We start from the raw sequence: 21915 nt of genomic DNA, 5'->3' as shown, positions 1-21915 counted from the left end.
ACTCTCTTTGGTTTACAACTCAGTTAAGGACTCACCTGGCAGCTTTCTGGCTCTGGTTTGAGCACCTAGGGAACCTAACCTTTAGAAGCATCCTATGCAACTGTCAAGGATAGGTCTGGCTAGCTGGGGCCAGGAAGCCTGCTCGTCAGGGAAGGCCTCAGACTGGAAGAATATGGACCATCTCTCACCTAGTTTATTGCAGTAGCTTCCTAACTGGCATCCCTGCTCCTGTCCTTGTCACCCCTGTAATCTAATTTAAACTCAGTAGATCCAGAGTGATCCTTTCAAAGTGTAACTTGAGTAGTATAATGGCTCCCCATCTCAAAAAGAGTAAAGGTCAAGGTCATTCCCAATAGCCTACAAGGCCCTCCAGGATTTGGCCTCTGGTGGCCCCTCTGGCCTTCTCTTTGACCTCTCTCCCCCTCACTCATCACACTTCAGCCACACTGCCCTCCTGGTTGCCTGTTCCAGACAGGCTCCTGCCTCACCTGCTGTCCCTCCACCTGGAATGCTCTCCCCAGATATCAGCACGGCTGGTTCCCTTACCTACTTCAGGTCTTTGCTCACTCATTGGCTTCAGGGTAGCACCTTCGCCGGTCACCCAGGAGAAAATTGAACCCTATTCCCACTGCCCCATCCCCCTTCCCTTTTGTAGGTTTTTGTTTACCATTTCTTTCTATCTAACATAGTGTACATTTACTTATTTATTTCATTTACCATCTGTATCCGACCATTAGAATGTAAGTACCACAAGGGCAGAGATGTTTTTTCTGTGTTGTTGGGCTCAGTAAATATTTGTAAAATCAATGAATATTGTGGGGCACTTCATTCAATTCTCTTTTTTAAAAATAAATTTATTTATTTTCTGCTGCATTGGGTCTTCGTTGCTATGTGCGGGCTTTCTCTCGTTGCGGCGAGTGGGGGCTACTCTTCATTGCAGAGCGTGGGCTCTAGGCATGTGGGCTTCAGTAGTTGTGACACGCAGGTCAGTAGTTGTGGCTTGCAGGCTCTAGAGCACAGGCTCAGTAGTTGTGGCGCACAGGCTTAGCTGCTCTGAGGCATGTGGGATCTTCTCGGACCAGGGATCAAAAGGTCATTCAATTCTGTCTAGCTTGTTCATTGAGCATCTCCTGGGTACTTGGTGGGGAGGGGGCTATAAAAATCTGTCCTCATGGACCCTGCCCCCAAGGAGCTTACAGTCTAGTAGTCAAGATAGGTGTGTACACAACCAACCGTGACAGGATAGGACAGAGTCACACAGACAAAGCTCTACGTACAAAGCTGTTGGAGGAGTAAAGAAACGATGTGATTAACAATAACCTCAGAGGAAAAAAGCACTTGATTTGGTTCTTGAATGATGAAAAGAGGCTTATGATGGGCAGAAGGTTAGAAGGAGTCACTAAGTTAAAGCCGGGAAGTAGGGAAGCATGGAGTGGGTGGTAGGAGGATTTGGGCTGAGGGTCTGGTGAGTGAAGTGAAGGGGTGGGGCCTTGAGCTGGACCTATATTAAGAAGGGTGTCAATGACAAGCTGTAAGCAGGGGGTTGCGTGTGGTTTAGGGACATCTTTCTAGTGGTGGTGTTGGGGCTGGATGGCAGGGAAGTGGTGGGGATAACCAATGAGGATGTGGGGAAACCAGTGAAGACTACTGCTGAGGTCCCAGCAATCCAGATAGTGGCATGGGTGACTTTGGCGACAGTGGAGAGGAAGAGAAAGTGGATGGATGCAGTAGATATTGTGAAAATAGAATCAAGAAAACTGGCTGATAATCAGCTATGAGGAAAAGGGAAGAGGTGAGCATGACGCCAAGTCTAGGGGTCCAGCTTGGTGGTGAGCTCCTTAAGGGCATGTGATGTCATCCACCTAGCCAGCCAGCAGAGGACTAGGCTATCAGTCTCTGGCCTGGGCACCGGTCAGGCACAGAAACCTAAGGCATGCCCCTTGCCCTCATGGTGTTCATAGTCTAGTGAGGGGAAGATCTCATTAGCATATTGAATGATAACTTCCAAATACAGGGTACTCTGGAGACTGGTGAGCAGAAGGGGGGTGCCTAACTCATCCTGACATGTAGGTCAAAGGGAAATTATTCATCTTTGTATACCTTCCTATCTCCATAGTGCCTAATGCAGTGCTTTAGACATACATGCTGAACTCCATTAATAGAGAAGATGGGAGAAGGGTGTGTGTGTGCGCGTGCGTGTGCGTGCGTGCTGGGGGGGTAATTGGTACTGAAGATGATGAGTTGTTTTGGACATGTTGAGTGGAGGCGCCAGCGAGTCATCATTCTGAAGATTTCTAGCAGGTTGGCAGTATGGATTCGGAGCAGGGGAGAGAGAGAAGAGCTGCAGATGAAACTGACAATGGAAACTGACAATGGACAGTATGAAGTGGTGGATGATGAAGGGTCAGATACATAGCAGATCATCAGTGGACAGAGAGAACACGGTGGCTGGAGAGGTCGGGAGAGGCTTCCTGGAGGAGATAGGGCTTGAGCTGAACCCTCAAAGACACGGAGACTGTGTGGATAGGCCCAGAAGGACAATCTAAGTTGTAGTGATTGGTTGGGGAGATCAAAAACCTTGAAAGAGCTGTGGTAGGTGAGCAGAGCGAGTTTAGGGGACCGTGGAAGAGATGAGCTAGGTGTAACGCAAAGGTCTTGCTGGGAAAGTAGGTGTCAGGTCTTTGCTGACTTGAATTCTTTCCCACCCAAGTCTTGCCTCCACAAAACAGTAAGCAGGCCAAAACCCACCTAGGATGCTGCTGAAGGACAATATAAATTCAATGTTGTGCTGTTTTATGCTTGGTCTAGAAAATACTTGTCAACTTTGGAATTTCTTTCCACGAAGTCCATACTGCTATGTAAGCTCAGGAAAGAAAATTTATTTTTAAAGAGTTAAAAAAATGATTTCTAAGTTAAATGCCTAGCTCAAAGAAACGAAACCTTCAAATTGGAGTTTTAAACTCCTCCGCCATACAACTTCTGGGTCCTTTATGAAGTTGAATCAGGCGTGGAACCATCTGCTTACTATTGGGGCAGATGTGTAATACTGAGGTCACTCAAGTAGTCAGGAATTCTGACATACTTGTTCATGGTAGCCTGGGGTACCATTCAGGCTGATACTACAGGTTCTTTAGGATTGTCTTAGAAACCAAATGAAGCAACCCTAGCCCCAGACAGCCCTTAACCCTGCAGATGGCTATGCCGTGGAGAGCTGTGCAGTGTTTTCTTCCCTTGACAAGAGCACTTCATGCTCTGGAAGTTTGCCCTTGGGGAGTGGCCTTTTACGTTTTAGATTCTACTATAACTTTTGTCTAGAGATAATTATGGCCGAAGCCCTGGGGACATCTTCTTCCTCTCTTCAGGAGGAGGTTGATTTCTGAGGACCTACAGAACCACCAGTGTAATAGTGTAGAAAGTTAAGAAATAGAATATTTGAGTATAATGTTTTACACACACACACACACACACACACACACACACACACACACACCCCTTTCAACATGAGCTTAAGACTGAAGATAGAGTAGGTTTTTGTGACCATGATGATAAAAGCCTCTCACCAAGGATGATGGAACCCGGACACTGGTGACATTAGGAAGCCCTTGTTACCAGTCAATTTCTTGTTACATGAGAAAAGTAAACCCGATTTTGACTAAAAATATTTTTTCAAGGATCTTCATGAAAAATACTTGTATGAATAACTTAGTCATTATATAAACTACAGAAGATATATTAAGGGCCCTTGCTCCTTTATTTCATTTGAGTCAGATACATTATAAATAAGAAAACTAGCCATTTATCCAATTTTCAGTCCTTTTCTTCAAAATCAGTGGTAACTTGTAAATAAACTTGTTTATACATCAAAGTCATGTCTGCCACTACATCAGTAAGGTAGTAAATTATATCTCTCTCTTTTTAAAAATTTAATTAATTATTTATTTTTGGCTGTGTTGGGTCTTCGTTGCTGCATGTGGGCTTTCTCTAGTTGCGGTGAGCAGGGGCTACTCTTTGTTGCGGTGTGCGGTCTTCTCATTGCGGTGGCTTCTCTTGTTGTGGAGCACAGGCTTTAGGCACATGGGCTTCAGTAGTTGTGGCACGCAGGCTCAGTAGTTGTGGCGTATGGGCTTAGTGACTCCGCGGCATGTGGGATCTTCCCGAACCAGGGCTCAAACCTGTGTCCCCTGCATTGGCAGGCAGATTCTTAACCACTGTGCCACCGGGGAAGTCCCTATATCTCTTTTTTTATTTGTGTCTTTGTTACCGAGAGAGGCTACATGTTTTGTCAGGACTTTGCATTAAAATTTTCCTGGCAAAATGTCCATGCCAAGAAAATATTGAGGAAGTATGATTGGAGCAGATATTTTAAGCAAGTTCTGTTTTCTGCAACTGATTCAGTTAAGGGATCATTAAATCCTTCTAAAACTTCTTCTTTTCAGGTAAATATAGATGTCAAGTGAGGGGATTAGGTAGATGGCTAATTAAATTTGTATTAAGGCAGATTAAGAAATGACTCTTCCTACTTATTAAAATCCAAAACTAGGATTGGGCTTTATATTTAGACGTCCTGTTTTAATCTTCTGGGTGTATCACATAGATGCTTCATGTCCAGAGAAAGCTAGTTATCACTAGATTTCTTTTTGACCTGTCACCACCAACAGGCATAGGAATCTGTACCTCAGCAAGGGAGGGGAATGAATCGAGAGTTAATGGGAAAGGGATCTTTACATCAGAAGTAGGAGGGTTGGGCTTCCCTGGTGGCACAGTAGTTGAGAATCCGCCTGCGAATGCAGGGGACACGGGTTTGAGCCCTGGTCTGGGAAGATCCCACATGCTGCGGAGCAACTAAGCCCGTGCGCCACAACTACTGAGCCCACGTGCCACAGCTGCTGAGGCCTGCGCACCTAGAGCCTGTGCTCTGCAACGGGAGAGGCCACCACAATAAGCCCTTTGAATTCTTCACTACGTTGACTGATTTTTTTTCCACTGATTGAATTGAATTGACCAGTTTTTTAATGGTCTTAGAAACACCATGTAAAAGGTTTATGTTTTCATGTTAGGTCATATCAGGGAGGAAGAAATTTTCCTCTAACCCTTCTTGGTTCTTCTGTCTGGTCTGAGAACTAAGCCAATATGAGATATTAACAGGAGGAAATCCAAGTTTAATAACAAGTATACATGGGAGAGACCCAGGAGAACTGAATAAGTCGCCCAAATGGTGAAACCCTCACCTTAAATACCAACTTCAGCGAAAGACAAAAGAGGATGTTGGGGGTAGGGGTTTGGGACTTCAAAGGGGTGGGAGGGCAATTGACATAGAGATGGAAAAGCAAATGTTTGGTAAATAAACGTTTGCTGGGCCAGACAGAGACAGTGGGACACAGAGTGGACTCTGATCTCTGAGAGTTGCCCCCCTCATACCCAGCACACGTTCTTTGCATATGTCTCTGCTGATAGCTCTGTTCCAGGAACAGGCCCTCTACCTAAATTCTCTAGCCAGCTAAGGGGGTGGTGAAAAGAAAGACTTCCTGAGTCTTTAGAGCCTTGATGGTTTTCAGCTCAAAATAATCCACATGCCAAAGAGACATTTTGGGGTGACAAATTTTGCTCCCCTCCTGTCACTTTGAACCACCCCCAGGGACTGGACTTGTCTCCTCTGAACGTCCACATTCTTATTCCTTCTCTGCGTGTTGCCGAGGGTGGGTTTCAGCTAGGACTGCACGTGGCGGGAGTAGGCAGTGGTGGAGGGCAAAGGAGGTACAAGAGGCAAGAAACTGTCACTGAAACCTAGTGCTGGTGTTTTTCTTTGCATCCACCCCTTGAATTTTTTTCACGGGGCCAGTTGTTTGCAAGGACTACATTTTTTTTTTTTTTCGGTACGCGGGCCTCTCACTGCTGCGGCCTCTCCCGTTGCGGAGTACAGGCTCCGGACGCGCAGGCTCAGTGGCCATGGCTCACAGGCCCAGCCGCTCCGCGGCATGTGGGATCTTCCGGGACCGTGGCACGAACCCGCGTCCCCTGCATTGGCAGGCAGACTCTCAACCACTGCGCCACCAGGGAAGCCCAGGACTACATTTTTAAAGACTTTCTAAGGTTGTCCTTCCAAATGTGTCTTCCTTCTTCTCTTTGTATTGATTCCCCATCCTACACCAAGGCTGCAGGGACAGCCAGACCTTCTAGCACTACGCTGAGTGAGAGTGGTGAGAGCAGGCATCCTTGTCTTGTTCCTGATCTTAGGGGGAAAGTATTCAGCCTTAGGTCTTTCACTGCTAGTTAAGATGCTAGCTGTAGTGTTTTCATAGATGCTCTTTATTGAGTTGGAGAAGTTCCTCTTTATTCCTTTTTTTTTCTGGAAGTTTTTTTTTCTTGAATGGGTGTTGAATTTTGTCCTGTGCTTTTGCTGCATCGATTGCTATTATCATGATTGCTATTTTTAGACTATTAATACCATGGGTTTCATTGATTGATTTTTGAATATTTAACCAACATCCATGAGATGAATTCTATGGTATACAATTCTTTTAAAATATCACTGAATTCTGTTTGCTAATTCTTTGTTATCGTTTTTTGCATCGAAATTCATGAGGGGTATGGGTCAGCGGTTTTCTTTTTTGTACTGTCTTTGTCTGGTTTTGGTGTCAGTGTAATTAATAGTGACTTTATAAAATGAATTGGAAAGTGATCCCTTCTCTTTATTTTCTGTAAGAGATTGGGAATAATTGCTATGGCTTCTTCCTTAAACATTTGGTAGAACTCTCCACTGAAACCATATGGGCCTGGAGATTTCTTTTTTCCAGTTTTAAATTTATAACTTCAATTTCCAGAATAATTATAAGGCTATTCAAATGGTGTATTTAATATTGGGTGAACTGTGGTAGTTTTGGTTTTCTGAGGAATTGCTCCATTTCATACCTAATTATCAAATTTATGTGTTTTAAGTTGTTCATGGTATTTCTTTATTATCTTTTGGGCATCTCCAGAGTCTGTAATGATATCCCCTACTTCACTCCTCCTATTGGTAATTTGTGTCTTCTCTCTTTTTTCCTTTGTCAGTCTTGCTAGAGGTTTGACAATTTTATTTTATTAAAAATTTTTTTCGCTGTAATATTTTTTTTATTGAAGTGTAGTTGATTTACAATATTGTGTTAGTTTCAGGTGTACAGCAAAGTGATTTGGTTATATGTATATATATCTATATTCTTTTTTTTCGATTCTTTTCTGTTATAGGTTATTACAATATATTGAATATAGTTCCCTGTGCTATACAGTAAATCCTTTTTTAAATATATATTTTATTCATTTATTTATTTATGGCTGTGTTGGGTCTTTGTTGCTGCGCACAAGCTTTCTCTAGTTGCGGCGAGCGGGGGCTACTCTTCCTTGCGGTGCGCGGGCTTCTCGTTGCAGTGGCTTCTCTTGTTGCAGAGCACGGGCTCTAGGCGCAGTCTTCAGTAGTTGCAGCACGCAGGCTCAGTAGTTGTGGTGCACTGGCTTAGTTGCTTCGTGGCATGTGGGATCTTCTCGGACCAGGGCTCAAACCCTTTTCCCCTGCATTGGCAGGCGAATTCTTAACCACTGCGCCACCAGGGAAGTCCTACAGTAAATCCTTGTTAACAATTTTATTGATCTTATCAAAGCACCAGCTCTTTTTGCATCTTTTTCAGCCACCCAGGAATCTCTATGGCAGCCACTGTTTTCTTTCAATTCATGTTTGTCTGTTCTACTTCACATAGTTAACATTTTTTTTCAGTTACAGTGACCAGTTTCTGTGGCCTTTCCTTTCCTCTTCTGTCTTGGCAGGCTCTCCATTACTGTTTACCCTTCCTTTTGGCCTTGCTTTCAAAAGGTGGTCACATCTTGCTGGTTTCTCTAGAACGTTTCATTTTTATCAAGACTGGTTTACATCATAATTGCACAAAACAACCGAGTTCTAAGTAGCATTAAGGGTACATTGTAGAAAACTTGCCTAATAAAAACCAGAAAGAATTTGGTAACTGTCGATTTTAAATACGCCTACGAGTGCAAAACCATGGTGTGCTGGGGGGAACACCATGCTGGGCAGTACAATACTTGGGTTCAATTCCTGACTCTGTCATTTGCAATCTCAAGTAATAGGCTGGGTGGCTCTGCATTGCTCAAATTTACCCAGTAAAGCCTTGTGAAGCCACCATGTGGATCCAGGCAGACCTTGAAGTTGCATGAAGCTTTCCAAACCTGGTTATGCCCCAGTTTTGGGGCATTGAGGAGTGCCAGATTTGGCCCTCATTGTTGCCTTTTTGTTTTATTTACACTTTACCCAGCCCGGCCCAGCTGGACAGTTCACTGTCACAGGAACAGTACTGCCTTGAGCATTGCCATTTCTACAGCTGTGCTTCTGGCATCTTCCCTGCCTAGGAAACTCTCTACTGTCTTCTCTGCCTATTTGAATTCTAGCTCCCCTCCAGGGACAGATCAAGTACCCCCTGCCCAGCAAGGTCTTCTCTGACCATCCCAGATCAAACCGATGATCCCTCTGAACTCCGGGGGGAACTACTGCTCATGCCATTGACCGGGCCCTTCAGTAGCTTCATCTCTGGACGTCCTGTTGGTTAGGAGCACAGGCTTTTGTCAAGACACACCAGGGCTTCAGTCTTGGCTCTGCCATTTCCCAAATTCATGCCCTTAAGCAGCTGACGTCACTTTCCTGCACCCTAGTGACCTCCTCTACAAAACGAGCTCATCTCTGCCTTACAGGGTAGTTGTAAAGATCAAATAAAATGTCTTAAAAGCAGTTAAGTGCCAAATAAACATAAGGGACATTTAAAATATAATAAACATTAGAAATTAAGGTTAAATGTTCATGAAATAATGTTGTCATAGGAGGATTACAAAGCTGTAGGTGAAGTAAGAAAGATCTATGGGTGTTTGTGTGTGTGTGTTCACAAACACATGTATAAAAAGAATGGGAACACTAATATGTATAAAATAGATAACTAACGAGAACCTGCTGTATAGCACGGGGAACTCTACTTCACTTCGCTGTACAGTAGAAACTAACACAACATTGTAAAACAACTATACCCCAATAAAAAAAATCTATTTTAATAGCAAAAAAAAAAGAATGGGAAGACGTACTTCAAAATGTTACTCTGGATGATGGTTAGCTCTGGGTGATGGGTTAATTTTTGGTTTTTCTTTTCTATATTTTGCATTTTTTAGGGTAGGAATGTAATAGATATAAAACTAGAAAATATTGTTTTTAAAAAGAAAAAAATCAAGTCCTGATGATAATATTTGGTTATTTATACTCCACCATACATCAGAAAGAGTTGGTTTCTTAAAATTAATTAATTTTATTTATTTATTTGGCTGCGTTCGTTCTTCGTTGCTGCGTGTGGGCTCTCTCTAGTTGCAGCGAGCGGGGGCTTCTCTTTGTTGTGGAGCGTGGCTTCTCATTGCAGTGGCTTCTCTTGTTGCAGAGCACAGGCTCTATGCACATGGACTTCAGTAGTTGTGGCACACGGGCTTGGTAGTTGTGGCTTGCGACCTCTAGAGTGCAGGCTCAGGAGTTGTGGCGCACGGGTTTAGTTGCTCTGCGGCATGTGGGATCTTGCCGAACCACGGCTTGAACCCATGTCCCCTGCATTGGCAGGTGGATTCTTAACCACTGCGCCACCAGGGAAGTCCCCAGAAAGAGTTTAAAGCAGCATACAATATAGCAAGATAAAAATGGAACATAAAACAAAATGAAGCAAAGCAAAAAAAAATGAGGGTAGGGAAGACAGTCTGTAGTGACACTGTTAAACATTTATGATCGCTGTCTTGTATTTTTATTAAGTGGTTCCTTTTCTTTTTAATAGATTTTATTTATTTATTTTTGGCTATGTTGGGTTTTCGTTGCTGCATGCGGGCTTTCTCTAGTTGCAGCTAGTGGGGGCTACATTTCTTTTTTCTTTTTTTAAAATATCTTTATTGGAATATAATTGCTTTACAATGCTGTGTTAGTTTCTGCTTTATAACAAAGTGAATCAGTTATACATATACATATGTTCCAATATCTCTTCCCTCTTGCATCTCCCTCCCTCCCACCCTCCCTATCCCACCCCTCCAGGCGGTCACAAAGCACTGAGCTGATCTTCCTGTGCTATGCAGCTGCTACCCACTAGCTATCTATTTTATATAGATATAAAATAGATAGCTAGTGTATATATGTCAATGCCACTCTCTCACTTTGTCACAGCTTACCCTTCCCCCTCCCCATATCCTCAAGTCCATTCTCTAGTAGGTCTGTGTCTTTATTCCTGTCTTACCCCTAGGTTCTTCATGACATTTTTTTTCTTAAATTCCATATATATGTGTTAGCATATGGTATGTGTCTTTCCCTTTCTGACTTACTTCACTCTGCAAGACAGACTCTTGGTCCATCCACCTCATTACAAATAGCTCAATTTCGTTTCTTTTTATGGCTGAGTAATATTCCATTGTATATATGTGCCACGTCTTCTTTATCCATTCATCCGATGATGGACACTTAGGTTGTTTCCATCTCCGGGCTACTGTAAATAGAGCTGCAATGAACATTTTGGTACATGACTCTTTTTGAATTATGGTTTTCTCAGGGTATATGCCCAGTAGTGGGATTCCTGGGTCATATGGTAGTTCTATTTGTAGTTTTTTAAGGAACCTCCATACTGTTCTCCATAGTGGCTGTATCAATTTACATTCCCACCAACAGTGCAAAAGGGTTCCCTTTTCTCCACACCCTCTCCAGCATTTATTATTTCTAGATTTTTTGATGATGGCCATTCTGACTGGTGTGAGATGATATCTCCTTGTAGTTTTGATTTGCATTTCTCTAATGATTAATGAAGTTGAGCATTCTTTCATGTGTTTGTTGGCAGTCTGTATATCTTCTTTGGAGAAATGTCTATTTAGGTCTTCTGCCCATTTTGGGATTGGGTTGTTTGGTTTTTTGTTATTGAGCTGCATGAGCTGCTTGTAAATTTTGGAAATTAATCCTTTGTCAGTTGCTTCATTTGCAAATATTTTCTCCCATTCTGAGGGTTGTCTTTTGGTCTTGTTTATGGTTTCCTTTGCTGTGCAAAAGCTTTGAAGTTTCATTAGGTCCCATTTGTTTATTTTTGTTTTTATTTCCATTTCTCTAGGAGGTGGGTCAAAAAGGATCTTACTGTGATTTATGTCATAGAGTGTTCTGCCTTTGTTTTCCTCTAAGAGTTTGATAGTTTCTGGCCTTACATTTAGGTCTTTAATCCATTTTGAGCTTATTTTTGTGTATGGTGTTAGGGAGTGATCAAATCTCATACTTTTACATGTACCTGTCCAGTTTTCCCAGCACCACTTATTGAAGAGGCTGTCTTTTCTCCACTGTACATTCCTGCCTCCTTTATCAAAATAAGGTGACCATATGTGCGTGGGTTTATCTCAGGGCTTTCTATCCTGTTCCATTGATCTATCTTTCTGTTTTTGTGCCAGTACCATACTGTCTTGATTACTGTAGCTTTGTAGTATAGTCTGAAGTCAGGGAGCCTGATTCCTCCAGCTCTGTTTATCGTTCTCAAGATTGCTTTGGCTATTCGGGGTCTTTTGTGTTTCCATACAAATTGTGAAAAATTTTTTTCTAGTTCTGTGAAAAATACCAGTGGTAGTTTGATAGGGATTGCATTGAATCTGTAGATTACTTTGGGTAGTAGAGTCATTTTCACAATGTTGATTCTTCCAATCCAAGAACATGGTATATCTCTCCATCTATTTGTATCATCTTAATTTCTTTCATCATCGTCTTATAATTTTCTGCATACAGGTCTTTTGTCTCCTTAGGTAGGTCTATTCCTAGATATTCTTTTTGTTGCAATGGTAAATGGGAGTGTTTTCTTGATTTCACTTTCAGATTTTTCATCACTAGTGTATAGGAATGCCAGAGATTTCTGTGCATTCATTTTGTATCCTGCTACTTTACCAAATTCATTGATTAGTTCTAGTAGTTTTCTGGTAGCATCTTTAGGATTCTCTATGTATAGTATCATGTCATCTGCAAACAGTGACAGCTTTACTTCTTCTTTTCCGATTTGCATTCCTTTTATTTCCTTTTCTTCTCTGATTGATGTGGCTAAAACTTCCAAAACTATGTTGAATAATAGTGGTGAGAGTGGGCAACCTTGTGTTCTTCCTGATCTTAGTGGAAATGCTTTCAGTTTTTCACCATTGAGGATGATGTTGGCTGTGGGTTTGTCATATATGGCCTTTATTATGTTGAGGTAAGTTCCCTCTATGCCTACTTTCTGCAGGGTTTTTATCATAAATGGGTGTTGAATTTTGTCGAAAGCTTTCTCTGCATCTATTGAGATGATCATATGGTTTTTCTCCTTCAATTTGTTAATATGGTGTATCACATTGATTGTTTTGCGTATATTGAAGAATCCTTGCATTCCTGGAATAAAGCCCACTTGATCATGGTGTATGACCCTTTTAATGTGCTGTTGGATTCTGTTTGCTAGTATTTTTTTGAGGATTTTTGTATCTATGTTCATCAGTGATATTGGCCTGTAGTTTTCTTTCTTTGTGACATCCTTGTCTGGTTTTGGTATCAAGGTGATGGTGGCCTCGTAGAATGAGTTTGGGAGTGTTCCTCCCTCTGCTGTATTTTGGAAGAGTTTGAGAAGGATAGGTGTTAGCTCTTCTCTAAATGTTTGATAGAATTCGCCTGTGAAGCCATCTGGTTCTGGGCTTTTGTTTGTTGGAAGAGTTTTAATCACAGTTTCAATTTCAGTGCTTGTGATTGGTCTGTTCATATTTTCTATTTCTTCCTGATTCAATCTTGGCACATTGTGTATTTCTAAGAATTTGTCCATTTCTTCCAGGTTGTCCATTTTATTGGCATAGAGTTTCTTGTAGTAATCTCTCGTGATCTTTTGTATTTCTGCAGTGTCAGTTGTTACTTCTCCTTTTTCATTTCTACTTCTATTGATTTGAGTCTCCTCCCTTTTTTTCTCGATGAGTCTGGCTAATGGTTTATCAATTTTGTTTATCTTCTCAAAGAACCAGCTTTTAGATTTATTGATCTTTGCTATCATTTCCTTCAGTTCTTTTTCATTTATTTCTGATCTGATTTTTATGATTTCTTTCCTTCTGCTAACTTTGGGGTTTTTTTGTTCTTCTTTTTCTAATTGCTTTAGGTGCAAGGTTAGGTTGTTTATTCGAGATGTTTCCTGTTTCTTAAGGTAGGATTGTATTGCTATAAACTTCCCTCTTAGAACTGCTTTTGCTGCATCCCATAGATTTTGGGTCGTCGTGTCTCCATTGTCATTTGTTTCTAGGTATTTTTTTATTTCCTCTTTGATTTCTTCAGTGATCACTTCGTTATGAAGTAGTGTATTGTTCAGCCTCCATGTGTTTGTATTTTTTATAGATCTTTTCCTGTAATTGATATCTAGTCTCATAGCATTGTGGTCAGAAAAGATACTTGATACAATTTCAATTTTCTTAAATTTACCAAGGCTTGATTTGTGACCCAAGATATGATCTATCCTGGAGAATGTTCCATGAGCACTTGAGAAAAATGTGTATTCTGTTGTTTTTGGATGGAATGTCCTATAAATATCAATTAAGTCCATCTTGTTTAATGTATCATTTAAAGCTTGTATTTCCTTATTTATTTTCATTTTGGATGATCTGTCCATTGGTGAAAGTGGGGTGTTAAAGTCCCCTACTATGAATGTGTTACTGTCGATTTCCCCTTTTATGGCTGTTAGTATTTGCCTTATGTATTGAGGTGCTCCTATGTTGGGTGCATAAATATTTACAATTATTATATCTTCTTCTTGGATCGATCCCTTGATCATTATGTAGTGTCCTTCTTTGTCTCTTCAAATAGTCTTTATTTTAAAGTCTATTTTGTCTGATATGAGAATTGCTACTCCATCTTTCTTTTGGTTTCCATTTGCATGAAATATCTTTTTGCATCCCCTTACTTTCAGTCTGTATGTGTCTCTAGGTCTGAAGTGGGTCTCTTGTAGACAGCAAATATATGGGTCTTGTTTTTGTATCCATTCAGCCAATCTGTGTCTTTTGGTGGGATCATTTAATCCATTTACATTTAAGGTAATTATCGATATGTATGTTCCTATTCCCATTTTCTTAACTGTTTTGGGTTCGTTATTGTAGGTCTTTTCCTTCTTTTGTGTTTCTTGCCTAGAGAAGTTCCTTTAGCAGTTGTTGTAAAGCTGGTTTGGTGGTGCTGAACTCTCTCAGCTTTTGCTTGTTTGTAAAGGTTTTAATTTCTCCATCAAATCTGAATGAGATCCTTGCTGGGTAGAGTAATCTTGGTTGCAGGTTTTTCTCCTTCATCACTTTAAATATGTCCTGCCACTCCCTTCTGGCTTGCAGAGTTTCTGCTGAAAGATCAGCTGTTAACCTTATGGGGATTCCCTTGTGTGTTATTTGTTGTTTTTCCCTTGCTGCTTTTAATATGTTTTCTTTGTATTTAATTTTTGACAGTTTGATTAATATGTGTCTTGGCATATTTCTCCTTGGGTTTATGCTGTATGGGACTCTCTGTGCTTCCTGGACTTGATTAACTATTTCCTTTCCCATATTAGGGAAGTTTTCAACTACAATCTCTTCAAATATCTTCTCAGTCCCTTTCTTTTTCTCTTCTTCTTCTGGAACCCCTATAATTCGAATGTTGGTGCGTTTAATGTTGTCCCAGAGGTCTCTGAGACTGTCCTCAGTTCTTTTCATTCTTTTTTCTTTATTCTGCTCTGCAGTAGTTATTTCCACTATTTTATCTTCCAGGTCACTTATCCATTCTTCTGCCTCAGTTATTCTGCTATTGATCCCATGTAGAGTATTTTTTATTTCATTTATTGTGTTGTTCATCATTGTTTGTTTCAGCTTTAGTTCTTCTAGGTCCTTTTTAAATGTTTCTTGAATTTTGTCCATTCTATTTCCAAGATTTTGGATCACCTTTACTATCATTATTCTGAATTCTTTTTCAGGTAGACTGCCTATTTCCTCTTCATTTGTTAGGTCTGGTGGGTTTTTATCTTGCTCCTTCGTCTGTTGTGTGTTTTTCTGTCTTCTTATTTTGCTTATCTTACTGTGTTTGGGGTCTTGTTTTTGCAGGCTGCAGGCTTGCAGTTCCCGTTGTTTTTGGTGTCTGTCCCCAGTGGCTAAGTTTGGTTCAGTGGGTTGTGTAGGCTTCCTGGTGGAAGGGACTAGTGCCTGTGTTCTGGTGCATGAGGCTGAATCTTGTGTTTCTGGTGGGCAGGTTCACGTCTGGTGGTGTGTTTTGGGGTGTCTGTGGACTTATTATGATTTTGGGCAGCCTCTCTGCTAATGGGTGCAGTTGTGTTCCTGTCTTGCTAGTTGTTTGGCATAGGATGTCCAGCACTGTAGCTTGCTGTTCATTGAGTGAAGCTGGGTGCTGGTGTTGAGATGGAGATCTCTGGGAGATTTTCACCATTTGATATTATGTAGAGCTGGGAGGTCTCTTGTGGACCAGTGTCCTGAAGTTGGCTCTCCCACCTCAGAGGCACAGCACTGACTCCTTGCTGCAGCACCAAGAGCCTTTCATCCACACGGCTCAGAATAAAAGGTAGAAAAAGTAGAAAGAAAGAATTAGTAGAAGTAGAAAGAAAGAAAGGAGGGAGGGAGGGAGGAAGGAAGGAAGGAGGGAAGGAGGAAAAAAGAAAGAAAGAAGATAAAGTAAAATAAAATAAAGTAAGATAAAATATAATAAAGTTATTAAAATAAAAACATAATTATTAAGAAAAAAGAACAAAAACAAAGAAACAAACAAAAAAAACGGACGGATAGAACCCTAGGACAACTGGTGGAAGCAAAGCTATACAGCATAAATCTTGCTCTCAAAGTCCACCTCCTCAATTTGGGATGATTCGTTTTGTATTGATGTATTCCACAGACATCAAGTTGATTGTGGAGCTTTAATCCGCTGCTTCTGCGGCTGCTGGGAGAGATTTCCCTTTCTCTTCTTTGTTCCCACACCTTCCGGGGCTCAGCTTTCGATTTGGCCCCGCCTGTGCGTGTAGGTCGCTGGAGGGCGTCTGTTTTTTGCTCAGACAGGATGGGGTTAAAGGAGCCGCTGATTCGGGGGCTCTGGCTCACTCAGGCCGGGGGGAGGGAGGGGCACGGAGTGCGGGGCGGGCCAGCGGCGGCAGAGGCCGGCGTGACGTTGCACCAGCCTGAGGCACGCCGTGCGTTCTCCCGGGTAAGTTGTCCCTGGATCCCGGGACCCTAGCAGTGGCGGGCTGCACAGGCTCCCGGAAGGGGGGTGTGGAGAGTGACCTGTGCTCGCACACAGGCTTCTTGGTGGCGGCAGCAGCAGCCTTAGCATCTCATGCCCGTCTCTGGGGTCCGCGCTTTTAGCCGTGGCTCGCGCCCGTCTCTCGAGCTCCTTTAAGCAGCACTCTTAATCCCCTCTGCTCGCGCACCAGGAAACAAAGAGGGAAGAAAAAGTCTCTTGCCTTTTCGGCAGGTCCAGACTTTTCCCCGGACTCCCTCCCGGCCAGCCGAGGCGCACTAACCCCTTCAGGCTGTGTTCGTGCCACCAACCCCAGTCCTTTCCCTGCGCTCCGACCGAAGCCCGAGCCTCAGCTCGCAGCCCCGCCCGCCCCGGCGGGTGAGCAGACAAGCCTCTCGGGCTGGTGAGTGCCGGTCGGCCCTGATCCTCTGTGCGGGAATCTCCCCGTTTTCCCCTCCGCACCCCTGTGGCTGCGCTCTCCTCCGCGGCTCCGAAGCTTTCCCCCTCCGCCACCTGCAGTCTCCGCCCGCGAAGGGGCTTCCTAGTGTGTGGAAACTTTCCCTCCTTCACAGCTCTCTCCCACTGGTGCAGGTCCCGTCCCTATCCTTTTGTCTCTGTTTATTCTGTTTTCTTTTTCCCTACCCAGGTACGTGGGGGGTTTCTTGCCTGTTGGGAGGTCTGAGGTCTCTGCCAGCGTTCAGTAGGTGTTCTGTAGGAGTTGTTCCACGTGTAGATGTATTTCTGGTGTATCTGTGGGGAGGAAGGTGATCTCCGCGTCTTACTCTTCCGCCATCTTCCCGGAAGCCGGGCCTACTTTTCGTTGCGGTGCGTGGGCTTCTCATTGCGGTGGCTTCTCTTGTTGTGTAGCAGGGCTCTAGGCGCACGGGCTTCAGTAGTTGTGGCACGTGGGCTCAGCAGTTGTGACTCACGAGCTCTAGAGCACAGGCTCAGTAGTTGTGGCACACGGGCTTATTTGGTCTGCGGCATGTGGGATTTTCCCGGACCAGGGCTCGAACCCATGTCCCCTGCATTGGCAGGAGGATTCTTAACCAGTGCGCCACCAGGGAAGCCCCTAAATTTATTTCATTTAGAGTGTAAATATATGCCACAGAGTACTGTGGTGTTTGAGAGGGGCTAGCATAGGATATTCTGAAAACCAGTCAGGTCTGTTTAGGATTTTCAGTTCTAATAAAATTGTGGGTTATTGTACTAGATATAGTATTTATTATATAAACTATATTTCTTTAAATACTGTATGACAGAAGTGTGTGTTTACGTACTCATAGAACTCATCAGAAACCACATATAGAGATGTGGCACTAAAATTATTTGAATTATCTAATAAAATCTTAGGGGGTGTTAAAGCAGCTTAGTGTTTGGCTGTGAAACCAAGAAGTCTTGTATAGAGGCAGGGACATGCTGCATATTCTCCCAAATCTTCTTTCTTCTCTAGGCCCTTGGTACCTGAGTAATACCACTTTGCAAAATTCAGAGAGGGTGTTAGGTGTAGTGAGAACCTATAACCTAAATGGCTTCTTTTTTTTGAATTTTATTTTATTTATTTTTTATATAGCAGGTTCTTATTAGTTATCTATTTTATACATATTAGTGTATATATGGGTAAGATGAACTTTGTAAAAGAAAGGCATCTTTTTATAGCACAGCATAATGATATTAAAATGATACATAAAAGAAGAATTTTCTGCTAGTTTTCAGTGTATTCAAGATTCTGATTATTTTGGTTTTGGCACAATAGACAGCCCTAAGAAAGGATGGCTGCTATTATTCTTGTATAGTAAGTTGCAAGATACAAATATACATATTTGTTATACATATACAAGATATAAATATACATATTTGGTTAGCATTGGCTTTGCTTATCTGTTTTGAATAAGTTGAATGGAGAGGCAGACTGGAGTGAAGAAACAGCCCAAACTGGAACTGAAATTCTTGCCTTGACCCTGTCATTAAGAAAGTCTAGGGCTTCCCTGGTGACGCAGTGGTTGAGAGTCCGCCTGCCGATGCAGGGGACACGGGTTCGTGCCCCGGTCCGGGAAGATCCGACATGCCGCAGAGCAGCTGGGCCCGTGAGCCATGGCCGCTGAGCCTGCGCGTCTGGAGCCTGTGCTCCGCAACGGAAGAGGCCACAACAGTGAGAGGCCCGCGTACCGCAAAAAAAAAACAAAAAACAAAAAAAAACCCTCTAGCTTGACCAGCTGTAGTTTAGTAAGATTATACTTTCACTTATTTGGGAATGTACATTTCCACTGAGCCTTCCACTTGACAATATTTATAGTATGTTAGTTGCCCTATGTTATAAACTGTTCATCTTACACCTGTATAATATTAACATAATTTAAATGTCTTTTTCACAGAGAGACCTCTCTCCCCCAAGGCTGTGAAAGGATTTGAAACTACTCCACTTACCAAGAATTATTATACTGTGGTGAGTGTTCAGATGATGAACAAAAATTTTCTTGACTCTCTACATGGAGAACCCCTGATGTGTTGAGGCGACACCAGTGGAAGACTGGAGAAAGTTGCATTGCAAGGGTCTCCACTAATGACAGTGGAGCTCTTTTATTTGTAGGCTTGTTACAGATGTCTAGAAGTTTTACAACCACTGTACTGAGAAATTCAAGGGTAGCACAAAGGTTCAGAGCAAGGTCTACTAACCTGCAGCAAAAGAGAAATCAGCTAATATGTAGACATTATGGGGAAATTTAGCAGTTAGATCTAGCCTTACCAGATAGTTAGGAGGTGAATTCCCAAGTTCCTCTAATGCAATACGTTTTAAGTGATTGCATACTGTGATTTTATTTTAGAATCAATCAACCAGTTACGATAGCCTCTGAAATATTATCAACCTTGTTCTTGAGGAGAGCCCAAAGGGAAGACTGCCCTTTGGCACAGAGGGAGGAATGAGATGGCTCTGGCTTGAGCACAGATATGTCAAAATATATTAGCTATAAATAGGGCATGTGCAATACTCAAAATAAGTTCCCATTTGAAAAAGAAATCGTATCCTTTTCCTTAATCTACTCTCTGCTTTCCTCCATGTCTCCTTTCCAGACTTGGCCCAGTCAGCAATGAAAAGGTCAAGTCATCATGACCTCTAAGTCTCCCTGTCTAGCATCCCTGTCATCTTCCCCATCACAGCTGAAATACAGTTTCACTTTTCACCCAGTGCTCTATGTGCATTTGTACTATGTGCTCCTTTCATGTGTCCATGGATAAACAGTTTTTATTTTTATTTTTAAATTTTATTTTATTTTTGGCCGCACCACACGGCTTGTGGGATCTTAGTTCCCCGACCAGGGATCGAACCCGTGCCCCCTGCAGTAGAAGTGTGGAGTCCTAATCACTGGACTGACAGGGAAGTCCCTAAACAGTTTTTAAATCTCTCTATACATTTGGTTTCAAAAAATGGAATTTCATTCTTCAGTGCATTTGCTCTGTAATGATGACATGAACAGTAGTTGGCATGAAGAATCAAGTAAGAGCTTCATAGGTAACCTGGACAATAATCATAGGGGATAATTTTGTCACTGTTCTTCCTCTTACATTTCCGAGGTTAAAACGTTACCCAACAGAGCTAGGCTCCCTTCTCTCTTCATCCCTGATCACTTTTTCTTTTTAAACTGGCAGTATTTTGATGCCTTTTTTTCCTACACCTATATAGCTATATATCATTACATAGTTACAATCATACTATATACACAATTTGTGTCCTGAGTTGTCACTTAACATTATATCATTTTCAATTATTTATTTACCTTCTATTTCCTTTTTTTCTTCCAGTTTTATTGACATATAATTGACATGCAGCACTGTGTAAGTTTAAGGTGTACAGCATACTGATGTGACTTACTTACATCATGAAATGATGACCCCAATCAGTCATTGAATATCCATCATCTCATAGAGTTACAAAATTTAAAAAATAAAAAAAAATGTTTTCCTTGTGATGAGAACTCCTCAGGATTTACTCTCAACAACTGTCATGAAGAGCATACAACAGAGTCAATTGTATTTATCATGTTGTACATTACATCCCTAGTACTTATTTATCTTAAAACTGCAAGTTTGTACCTTTTGACCACCTTCACATAATTCCCCCCTGCCTCTGGTTCTGACCACTTTTAGCTTCCAGGCGACCCCCAAGGATTTAATTTTTAACAGAAGGGCACAGTCAAATGGTAGGTGAAAGTGTTACCGTAGCTGCTTCTCCCTGCGGACCTGGAGCACACCATCGCTCTGCTTTCAGTCTCTCTCTACCTCTGCTGAGTCTACCAATTTAAAATGCTGGGATTATCCAAGGCAGACTAACCTCTGTGATTCTTATGGGCGTTATGTAAACCCCATATATACTATATACCAACTCTGGACGTACTGTAGTTTCTCTTTTATTTTTAATTAATTTTATTTTTGGCTGTGTTGAGTCTTTTTGCTGCCCGCGGGCTTTCTGTAGTCATGGCGAGCGGGGGCTACTCTTTGTTGCGGTGCATGGGCTTCTCACTGTGGTGGCTTCTCTTGTTGTGGAGCACGGGCTCTAGGGTGTGCGGGCTTCAGTAGTTGCAGCATGCGGGCTCAGTAGTTGTGCCTTGTGGGCTCTAGAGTGCAGGCTCAGTAGTTGTGGCACATGGGCTTAGTTGCTCCGTGGCATGTGGGATCTTCCTGGACCAGGGCTCGAACCCATGTGCCCTGCATTGGCAGGCGGATTCTCAACCACTGTGCCACCAGGGAAGCCCCTGTACTGTAGTTTCTATCACCCATCTCCTGTTGGAGTTCATGTACATTATTTCTGGTTCCTCGCAATTATAAACAATTCTGCAGTGAACATCCTGTGTGTGTAACTTTGGCAAAGTATATAAAGATCTGTGAGGTGAAAAAAAAAAAGATCTGTGAGGTGGATTCCTAGAAGTTAAATTGTTGAGCCAAAATATATATATATATGTATTTAAATTTTGATAGATTTTGTCTCAAACCAAACTTAATAAAACAGAAGGTCTTGGAGAGCCCATGATGGCCTGGGAAGGAACTGTAGAGCTGTGGTGTAAATATTGCTGAATTATTGAGACCAGTTAGACATGTTATTGTAACTAGATATGCATGTGAAGGGATTTGGGTTGATTGTTGGTGTTTTTTTCTAATTCACATTTTTGAGTATTTAGGCAAATTTTTAGCAGCAACTAATTCAAAATATGTTCTGAGTGTTCTGATTGCCCTCCCAATCTGTGTTGAATACCTTAGACAAACCAAAATAATTCTAGCTCACCCACAGTATTTGGAGACCTGGAAAATCAAGTTCACCCACATGTAAGACGTCCGCATCTGATCTTTTTTTCTTTGGTAAAAATGTAACAAATTTTATTTCCCATATGATCTTATATTAACTCTTATCCTCTCTAAGAGTCAGTAATTGTAGACATTATCTGTTGCTAGTACTATAAGGGCAGTAGTGACTAATTTTTACTTCATTTTTTTTAAAACAGGAAGTATTTCTTTTCTGACTACATAACATTATGTAAACAATGATTTTAAAAAAGTCAGACAGTTCAGGAAAAGTATAAAGAAGAAAATAAATATCACCTGTAATCCCACCACTCAGAGATGATCACTATTAACATCTTGGTGAATCTCATGACAATCTTTCTTTG

At 42.0% G+C, this 21915-nt stretch overlaps 1 protein-coding gene across 9 annotated transcripts in view; it reads left to right on the top strand.

Moving 5' to 3' along the window:
- ARHGEF6 (Rac/Cdc42 guanine nucleotide exchange factor 6) overlaps window positions 1–21915 on the top strand; it is a gene marked incomplete at its 5' end in the record, with an annotated part of 118338 nt that overhangs the window by 37320 nt on the left and 59103 nt on the right. For all 9 annotated transcript variants that reach the window (XM_082680730.1, XM_082680728.1, XM_082680726.1 and 6 more), the window contains one exon: window positions 18631–18701. In XM_082680730.1, coding sequence (XP_082536856.1) covers window positions 18631–18701 — 71 coding nt within the window. The remainder of the gene's footprint in view (window positions 1–18630; window positions 18702–21915) is intronic.

Source organism: Grampus griseus (genome assembly GCF_964374135.1).
Source record: "Grampus griseus genome assembly, chromosome: X".
Taxonomy (NCBI): Eukaryota; Metazoa; Chordata; class Mammalia; order Artiodactyla; family Delphinidae; genus Grampus; species Grampus griseus.
This window is presented reverse-complemented; position numbering and strand designations above follow the sequence as displayed.